Here is a 10,648-nt window from a genome sequence, read left to right on the forward strand (position 1 = left end):
ATCATAATATTTTCAATCATTAAAATTTTCTTTTACATTGAGCAAATAGATGTAACAATGGACTTCTGATCAGTAATTTCTTTTCATTAAAATGTCAGTGTTATGGCATTACAGAGTTACAATTGAGTGACTGCATTTTCTCATGTCTGATCACTTAAATGGAAAAGAATTTACATATTTGCTACAAAGATTTTTATCATCAATAGTGCTACTTTGTGAGGTTATTAATTATTTAGATTATATATTTTTAATACTAACAGGCTGTCTTTTATAGGATGATAGCAGTGATGATGGATTCCTTGCTGATGACAACTGCAATTCAGAAATAGGACAGTGGCATTTAAAGCCTACCATCTGTAAACAGTAAGCATTAACTTTATATCTTGAAAACTGCATGATAAATTTTATTTACATACCCTCCTAAAATAAAACATAACTGGACAGTTTTTATTTAAACTAGTGCCTAAAAGTCACAAAGCGTGTCAGGATAGGTGAGGAGAATGTCCAGGGCTCAAGTTGGGCAGAATGGATAATCCTTTCAGTTCTCTGTCCATTTTCTATTTGTGTATGCACACACATTCCCATAGACACCTACTATTTCTTTTGGATATACATTGATTTGGAGCAAAGAAAGGACAAAGAACTGTCATTCACATTCAGATCAGTAACTTGGGAATTGACATTTACAGTGGTTCAATAGCTACTATGTAAAGACTGTGGAGTGACTCAAGGCAGTCCTTAGGGACATGTCTCAAGAGTGAATCTGTTTGGTTTTCAGAAGTACATGTCTGGAGCACCTGATTGGCTCAGGCTGTAGAACATGTGATTCTTGATCTCAGGGTCATGAGTTTAAGCCCCACGGTGGGTGTAGAGCTTGCTTTAAAAAAAAACAGAAAACAAAAAACAAAACGAAAAAACAGTACATGTCATGAGGGCTTTTCAGGGTCTATGAATCACTTAGTTGATGAAGTATTACCTATTTCTAGACTCCATTTCTTTTGACTTTTTTGTAGAAAATGTTAGGTGAAACTCCATTAACAGCTTTTGAAAAGCAAACTTCATTAATAAATGAAAATGTAGGGGCGCCTGGGTGGCGCAGTCGGTTAAGCGTCCGACTTCAGCCAGGTCACGATCTCGTGGTCCGTGAGTTCGAGCCCCGCGTCAGGCTCTGGGCTGATGGCTCGGAGCCTGGAGTCTGCTTCCGATTCTGTGTCTCCCTCTCTCTCTCTGCCCCTCCCCCGTTCATGCTCTGTCTCTCTCTGTCCCCAAAAAAATAAACGTTGAAAAAAATTAAAAAAAAAAAAAAAAAGAAAAGAAAATGTAGAGAGCTGGAGCAATTAAGAGATCTGCATCAAATCCCATAGAATTTTAGTCAAGAAGAACCCAGATCTTTAAACATTCAAGACTTTTTGTACTACGTTAGACTTCCTCTTAGGTTTACAACAATATTTTAAAGGTTGAGTGTTACTTATATCGAGTGTTCTAAAGTAGAATCTTACACTGATTCCTACACCAGATTCTAAATCTTACACTGGATTCTTACATTGGATTCAAAAAACACTGGATTCTAAACTAATTTTTTTTTCTATTTTTAAGTAATCTCTACACACCATGGGGCTTGAACTCACAACCTCAAGATCAAGAGTTGCATGCTCCACCAACTGGGCCAGCCAGGCACCCCTAATTTTTCTGTGTGATGATTACCTGTTTTGCTATCTATAACAGGTTTTGGTTAACCAAAACCTGTTATTTGGGGGCGTCTGGCTGACTCAGTTGAAAGAATGTGTGAGTCTTGATATTGGGGTCGTGGGTTTGAGCCTCATGTTGGGTTATAGAGATCACTAAAAAATATAAATGAACTTTTAAGAAATGGACTTATTTCTACTTTGCTTGGTCCCACTTTTGGTGATTTGGAATCTGGGGATGTTCAAATTTTCAGAATTATTTTGACTTCTTACTAAATTTTGAATTCTTTTAAGGAACTAACTATAGAACTTTAGTGAAATATATTCCTAACAAGATATGGTTCAGTTAGTATTCTACAATTTGGTATTTAGTATAACCGTGGATATTTAAGTATTATTGGGGTGTATGTGTCTGTAAGATTTATTTTTCACCCAAGCTTTACGGAGTCGGGAATTTTCAATGTTTTAAATTCTCTTGTTAATGCTCATCTTTTTATGTGTTCTTTAACATTATAAAGTGTTAACATTTGGTCATTTTACCCTGCAGACCTTGTATCCTGCTGATGGACTCACTTAGAGGCCCTTCTCGATCGAATGTTGTAAAAATTCTAAGAGAGTAAGTTCAAAATCATAACTTGTACTTTGTATTCTGGTGGGAATGAGGGACTGTGTATACTTATATATGTATATTCTTACTGTATGTGCATTATTGCAGGTATTTAGAGGTGGAATGGGAAGTTAAAAAAGGAAGCAAAAGAAGTTTTTCCAAAGATGTTATGAAAGGCTCTAATCCAAAAGTACCCCAGCAAAACAACTTCAGTGATTGTGGTGTATATGTATTACAGTATGTAGAGAGCTTTTTTGAGGTGGGTTTCAGTATGTTGGATCTGATACGATAAATAATAAAATAGTTTATAGTGGACCCTTAGACAAAATGGGTTTGAACTGCATGGGTCCACTTTTTCACAGATTTTTTTTTTTTTTTGAAAAATATAGTACAGTACTATAAATGTATTTTCTCCTCCTAATTATTTTTATAATATTTTATTTTCTCTAGCTTACTTTATGTAAGAATATAGTAATATAATACATATAACATACAAAATATGTGTTAATTGACTATGTTATTAATAAGGCTTTTGGTCAATAGTAGGCTGCTATAGGTAAGTTTTTCAGGAGTCAAAAGTTATATGTGGATTTTGGACTCAGTAGGGTAAGCACCCTGAATCTCCACATTGTTCAGGGGTCAACTGTATTTGACCTTACATTACTGTTAGAAACATTACTAAGGAAATATTTTAAGTAGTTTGAAAACTATCATTTCAAAAATTTGTCCAGGGAGCAAAAACTCCCAAATTGGAAAATTTTTTAAAAATAAAAAGACTACTTATACTTCATGAAATCCAAGGTTTGCTGACCTCATGCCTCATCACTGATCAACTCTCCCTCTTCACTCACTCTTTCACCTTAAGAAATCTCTCCCATCATTTGGACTTATACCCTCTTTTCTCCCCTTTACAGATATATTTATGGAGAAGTATTTATATGTTCACTGTCTTCATTTCCACAAATCCTACTCGTTTCTCAAATCTTTGTAATCTGGCTTTACTCTTGCCCTTATGTTGAAATTATTCTCAACCTCCCGGCACCATTTTACACTGTTGACCATTCCTTCTTCATAATGCTTTCTTCCTTCGACTTCAGAGATACAAAACCATGCACACCACTCTTGGATGTCCTTTATAATTATCTTGATTCCATCCTCTTCCTCATCCATTATCCAGTATAGCACTCAGTCCTGTGAATTCTATCACTTAATGTCATATATGTGCAATCCTTTATTCCTGCTGCCACTTTCTACGTCCAGGAAACTGGCATCACTATTCTGAACCACTACACCAGTCTTCAAGCCTGCTGCCTTTTATTTTTCAGTTGTTTTCCAGAAGCTGAAGTCTAATCATTTTATGCATGTGAAAGATGAAAATCCTTCATATGGCCTGTGTGACCCAACTTCTGTTCGAGCTTCTAGCCTCATTTCCTACCATTCTTACTCTAGCATTCTATGTCATTCAGTTTTTTATATTGTGTCATGTTCTTTCTTGCCTCTAGGCCTTGGTACATATGTTCCTACCTGGGATACTCTTCCCAGTTGCTTCTGTCATTCTTTATTGGACCAACTTCTTCTCATTCTTCAGGTCTCAGTGTAAATATCACTTCTTGGAATTGTGTTAAGCCCCCAGACATGGATTTTCATAGGACTTTCTGCTTCTACTGTCATAATACCTGTCGTGTCCATTGTTTTAATTGTTGAGTTATCTGTCTGTCTAGACCAGAATCAGCAAACCATTTATAAAGGGGCCAAGTAGTAAATATTTTAGGCTCTGTGGCCATGCAGTTTCTATGCCTGCTCGCAGTTCAGCTATTGTGGCTGTTTTTCAATAAGGCTTTATTTACAAAAACAGGCAGTAGGCAGAATTTGGCCCAATAGCTATAGTTTGCTGACCTCTGATCTAGACCACAAGATCTATAGGCAAAAACTGTCTCATTATCTCCAGTGCCTAGCACAATATCTGGCATGAGACAGATAATGAGTACATACTTATTAAATGAATTTACTGATTATCCATTTTTAACTCTAATGCTTTTGTGATTGAAATTAAAATACTTATTATGGTTTTCTAATGTGCATTTAATATTTTTATTTCCAGAATCCAATACTCAATTTTGAACTACCTATGAATTTGGCAAACTGGTTTCCTCCCCCAAGAATGAGAACAAAAAGAGAAGAAATCCGAAACATAATTCTGAAACTGCAGGAAGATCAGAGCAAAGAAAAAAAGAAGCTTAAGGACACTTATTCAGCAGAAACATCTTTAGGTGAAGGAACAGAACAATATGTCAATAGCATCTCAGATTGACCCATTTCTGATGCTTGTCAGTATTGCCTTCAGAAACTGAGTGACTTTCAACTTTGGGTATAGACAGTAAAGAACTGAAGTGCTCATTACTCAGAGTGATCTGGAAATGTTAATGCTTGTATAAATGTCATATAATTAATTTCCAATGGAGTATGTATTAAGTAAAAGTTTGTAAATATGTTAATGAGGCCAATTTTTCCAGCATTTATAATTATTTTTTTCACTTGTTAGGAAGCTTTTGTTATGTATTTTCTGTTAATAGTACTTGAAACTGCAACTTCTCAACACAAAATAAATAAAAAGAAAATATTTATAGGAGGAAATGATTAATTTGATATTCTTTAGTGAACTTGTATTAAATTCCTTAGTGGGTGTGACATATTTCATGGGAATATTAAAAGTATCTATGATAATCTTTTGACCTGCATTTGTTCTAAAATAACTTGAAATATGAAAATATGATTAAATATAAGGAATTTTGAACAAGAAAGACATCTTCATATGCTTGTATAGTGGAAAAAAATAACAGCTTTTTAAATCATACACTCCCTTGTGTTCAGAGAACCCCAAAAATGTAATAAATATTTATAATTTTACACAAATATTTAAGAAGAAGCAGTATTAAGAGAAATTCAAAGAAAAATAATCTTGAATTATACTACTAAATAATAATTATACTTTATCATATCTTATTGTCAAGTACATTTCTGAAGACATCAAAGACTCAGGTTAAAACTATTTTGGTAAGTGCAGCTTAAATTTCAAATATCCCATGTTACCTTTCTATATTATAGCTTAAAGTATGCTACAATTTGTGTGATATAGTTGATAAACATTTTTAATCTGTGTGAACACAGGAATTTAAATAGGAATTTACTATTTTTTGTAATGGCTTTTGCTATTTTTTCATTGCTCATTTTGTTCTCGTTATTTTGATAAACAAAATATCAGACTTCTGTGCTTGAGTTTTTTAGTGTAAATTATTTTTACATGTAAAAGTACTTGTCTTTAAATCAATTTCATAATGCAGAAAAAGTTCTCCTACCTTGAATTCTCCTTTAAAAATACTAAAATGTGATGGTTTTGATGACAGAATTACAACTCATGTAGGCATTGTGCATATATCTGCTGAAACTATTATTTTCAAATGAAATGTTACACATTTCTTTCCAATTAACTTTGAGACTTGAAATCTATCTTTTAAAAGTCATTTTTTGTTAAATAATGAATTTTAAAATACACATATAACAAAAGTAGTTGAGAATAAAATGAAGGCCATTTTTAGCATTAGCTATTTTTTTTTTTTTAACCTGGCCAAATACACCAATTGTGAACAACATTTTAGGCTGTTTTCTTGAGTTTAATAAAGTCCACAGGTGTGTTTGGAGTGGGTGGGGGTGTGGTTAATAACAACCAAAAAAAAAAAAAAAGTATGAGACATATTCATTAAGGGAAATATTAAAATGTAAGCTTAAGGAAAGTCACCATTGGTCACCATTAGTGGCATGAATTACAGATTTGTTACTTTGCATATTTTAACATTATTTATTTATGATTACATTATTTCTTTTTCAGGAATACCCTAGAGCTATTAGCTTAAATATGAAAAAGTAGAACTTAAGAGTTTAATTTTATTACTTACTGAATATGGACCAAAAAATGAAAATTATTTTAAAAATCTGATAGCAGTAAGCAAAATGGGCATATTTAATTTTTTAATGTACTGTATTTTGTCAGAACTTGAAAGTACTGAAAAACTATTCTAAAATGCTTATTTGTTTTTGTTTTAATGTCCAGTGGTTACATTTGCACTCTTATTTTTGATAAGATAAAAAGATAATTTGTCCCTGGGCCAACTCAAGTCAATCACATTTTGACATGAAAAATATAGATTGATGTCTTATCAACTTTCTAGAGGTGGAGTATCCAGCTATTTAATCATATTTCTCCCACCCCATGCAAAATTTTATTTTTAAAAGTTATGCTAATGGTTTTGGTATATGTAGAATATTTGGAGACTGTCAGGTTGAGCTCTGAATCTAGACTTGAGAATTTTTGGTGTACATGCACATTCACTTGATAATTGTGTACTTAAATACTTCTATATATAAAGTGGCTAGCAACCTTTTAAAATGTGTTTATTAGTACTTAGAAGTTGTGAAACAAATTTTACAGTTTAGAGGTTTGTTACTAGACACTGAAACTGCATGATGAGTATCTGGTGTCTTAACTAATTAGATAGGTCTGTTGTATTTGTTTTCTTGTTGGATAGAATAACAGTTAATCATTTTTAGAAGAGTTTTAGATTACTTGCCATGAAATTTGTATGTGTCTGAGCTCTTGGTAGTTTAGGAGCAAAGGTGGCATTTAACTGGTCCTTTCCTTTTGATGTTGCTAAGATAGCTGAAAACTCAATGCTATTATTTCAAGTTCACATAAACCTAAATCAGTTAAGCATAATAACCTGTGCTTAAAGTATAAGTCAATTAGTAGGAGGTTTTATTTGAAAGGGTAAAATAGTTATCTAAATTATTTCTTAAATCGCCAAAATACAGTATTTTTTTTCTTTAAAAAACTGTCAATGATCTCTGAAGACTGTAAGATACAATATAAAAAGAATAGGTTTCAGTTTCCTAGAAATCAAAAATTGAACTTAAAGTCTCAGACAATTCACTGGACAAGAATAATAAAGAATATATTTTAATATATGGTATATGATCAAAGGTTGGTGGTATAGTGCTACCGGAATATAGGGGCATCTGGCTGGCTCAGTCGATAGAGCATGCAACTGTTGATCTAGGGGTCATGAGTTCTAGCCCCAAGTTGGGGGTTGAGATTACTACAAAAAAAAAGCTACTGGAATACAATGATAGAAGAATAACTTAGAAGAAATAGAATCCTTAAGAGATGAGGTAATGTAGTGCTGTGTGTCTAGAAGAGCTACAGATAACGAGGTTGCTCTGTAGATCACTTTGAGAGAACTAAAGGAAGGAGATTATTGTAGGGGCATACTACAGACTAGCCAATAAGACAACTGAATTCACAGAGGCAGACCAGACTGTACTGGGAAATGAAATCTAAAGAATGTTCTAAAATACTCCAGCAGGACTTTCTGGTACATTTGTTGGTTTTTCTACTCCCATAACAAAGTAAGAGGGTTATGAAAATGGCTCTTTGAAACTTCAGTTTAACTACAGAGGAAGAATTGGTCGACCACATGGAACAAATGTGTACCTTGGGGAGAAGTAGCCCTACCATCTTAATTCCAACAAAACAGATCAAGGAATAATGGTAGAGTACACTAAACTACTATTAAGGAAATAGAGTGTAATGTACTCAGAGGAAAATAGCATAGATTCATGACCTGAAACAGAAAAACTAAAAGCTTAGAGGTCTTTACCATCTTTATCACAAGTAACAGATTATACTTATTGCAAATAATTACAGTCAGAACATGCTACCCAAAACAAGGAATTTTATCCAGAAATGTGCATCAAAATCATCTAGGGATTTACATAATACACATACCTAGGGTCTCAACCCCAGTAGTGACATATATTTTCAGAAAATTCCTTGAGTAATTCTAATATTCAAGGCACTGATTTAAAAGGATCAATGTATGTTCCTGATAGATAGCTTTCAAGTTGCTGGATAAAAACGTAATAAGGCTTGTCTGCATTTGCTGCTCTGAAATGCTTTAAGATAATCACTTTAACCCCCATCCCCACTAATTCTCATTAAGAACTTGATAGGTAAGGTTATTAAATTGCTGTTCCTAAACGTTGAAGAATTATAAAGAAAATTATTAAGTCACTCAATATCTAGAAACTGGCAAGATGCTTTTCAAAAGGAAGTAAATTCTGCAAATAAGATAAAAATCATCAACTCTTGATAGGATTCTAAAGTGAATTTATTAAATGGCTTTGCTATGTGAACTATTCATGGTCACCAGGAGTTACAGGACTGGTACAATCAAGGTAGCTGTATATTTTTAATAGGATTCTGGACTAGTTGACTAGTTAATGGAGCCAGACTAGTAATTCTCAAAATTGTGCTTGATAAGTCTGATTTTGAGGCATATTCATAAGTTTTGTCAGATAAGTTTAGAAATAATTTACATCAAGTTGAATACACTTCTTGGAGCTTTTAATATGCTAGTTTGCAGAATGACTAAGTGAGGAAAATAGAGAACACAGCATGTTAGATAAAGAATTTGGCTGTATCCTCCTTTCTCTCATGGACTGGTTCTCTAAACTTATTTATAAATACTACCCATCATAAGACACAGTTAACTATTTGGGGTTTTTTTTTTAACTGAACTTTAAGAAAAAGTGCTTTTGAAACTTAGATTGGTTTTTTTTATATTTCATTTTACTGATAGTTGGATATATGAATTGGAAACTTGAAAATACGTGACCAGTGTCTTGAGGAAATGAAGTTTCATGAGAAGCAATTTTCTATAGCCATTATAATGAAAAAACTACAAATCTAATTCTTGTATACAAGTGGATTTTTCTAGGGGAAAAAAAAGCAGAGTTGATGATACTAATCTTTTGTAAGATCAAGTCTCCTAAACTCGTATACAAGTAGAAATTGTATAAAAATATGAAAGTGAAGGGGGCCCCTGGCTGGCTCAAGTTGGAGGAATGTGCAACTCTTGGTCTTAAGAGTCGTGTGAGTTTGAGCCCTACATTGGGTGTAGAGATTACTTAAATGAACTTTAAACATACGAGAGTGAATTGGAAGATTATCTGGAGGCTTTTCCTTCTGTTTATATCTGAACCGTTTAACACCTCCCCCGACTTCCACTCCTTCATCATTTACTTTAGAAATAAACTGCAACAAACTTTGTAGCTAGAAGCATTTTTTTTCTTAAGATATCTGTGCAAAAAAGTACTTTGTTAATATACTTTCAACATTTTTAATCCCTTAAATAACTGGAAATAAGTCACTTAAGCCTGTTATAAAACTTAACTACATTTGTACTAATTAGCTTTATACATACAACAGGATTTGATCCAAAACAAATTCGAAAAAAAATTGATCCTTAAATATAGAATAAATGTTTTGAGTACCTAGTTTGTACTAGATATTGAGGATTTAAAACAAGGGAGCCAAACAGATACCATCTTCTCCCCTTAATGAAGCTTCCTGACAGTGTGATGGAAAGACATTCCATTAATCAGCCTCACAAATTAATAATTTCAAATAAGTACCATGCAGGAAAAGCATATTAAGACACTATAGCCTAGGGGCACCCAGGTGGCTCTGTCGGTTAAGTGTGTGACTCAGTTTTGGCCCAAGTCATGATCTCACAAGCTGTGAGCCCTGCATTGGGCTCTATACTGACAGCACAGAGCCTGCTTGGGATTCTCTCTCTCCCTCTCTTTGCACTTCCTGCTCTCTCTCTGCCCTCTCTGCACGTTCTTTCTGTCTCTAAATAAATAAACTTCAAAAATATAATAAAGAACATCATCCATTGCAATTAAAAAAAAAAAAAAGGACTAAAGCCTAATCTGGGAGGTTAGGGAAGTCTTCCCTGAAGATGTGACATTTGAACTATTGGTGGACAAACTGAACAAAGTCTGAGAGGGCAAGAGAAGACTAGTACTTGTAGGTTGTGGAAAGACCCTGAAGTAGAGAGATGTTATGACTTGTCCTAAATGATAATGGCCTCATTTATTAAGCACCTACTATATATGGCAGACCGAGTTTTCAGCTCTTAACATGGAATTCATTCTTCACAGTGTCCATATGAGGTACATACTGTCATTACTCCTAATTTACAAATGAACAAACTGAGGTCCAAAGAAGTAATTTCCCCAGCAAGGCTGGGCTTTGGACACACCATCTTACCCTAGAAGTTAGGTTAGCTTGGCTAAATAAAAAGATGAAAATAAGATGCCCCTATGTTTTTAGAGCTGCTAAATATTATGGAAATTGTTTATGGGAGTTTATTGAGCTATATTATCTTTTAGTATGTTTAAACATTTTCATAATTTTAAAAATAAAATTGAAGACCTCTAACTGAAGGTAAGAGTAAGG

General features: G+C 33.6%; 1 protein-coding gene across 12 annotated transcripts in view; it reads left to right on the forward strand.

Moving 5' to 3' along the window:
* Positions 1 to 5,813, forward strand: part of SENP6 (SUMO specific peptidase 6) — a 117,421-nt gene extending 111,608 nt beyond the window's left edge. For 10 of the 12 annotated variants that reach the window (XM_043591845.1, XM_043591844.1, XM_043591846.1 and 7 more), the window contains 4 exons: positions 275 to 363; positions 2,233 to 2,301; positions 2,401 to 2,551; positions 4,394 to 5,813. In XM_043591845.1, the coding sequence (XP_043447780.1) occupies positions 275 to 363; positions 2,233 to 2,301; positions 2,401 to 2,551; positions 4,394 to 4,603 (519 nt within the window). In that variant the 3' untranslated portion in view covers positions 4,604 to 5,813. The remainder of the gene's footprint in view (positions 1 to 274; positions 364 to 2,232; positions 2,302 to 2,400; positions 2,552 to 4,393) is intronic. The other 2 variants (XM_043591852.1, XM_043591851.1) reach the window with 2 other exon arrangements.
* Positions 5,814 to 10,648: the final 4,835 nt, after the last annotated feature.

The sequence above is a fragment of the Prionailurus bengalensis genome, chromosome B2 (genome assembly GCF_016509475.1).
Source record: "Prionailurus bengalensis isolate Pbe53 chromosome B2, Fcat_Pben_1.1_paternal_pri, whole genome shotgun sequence".
Lineage (NCBI taxonomy): Eukaryota > Metazoa > Chordata > Mammalia > Carnivora > Felidae > Prionailurus > Prionailurus bengalensis.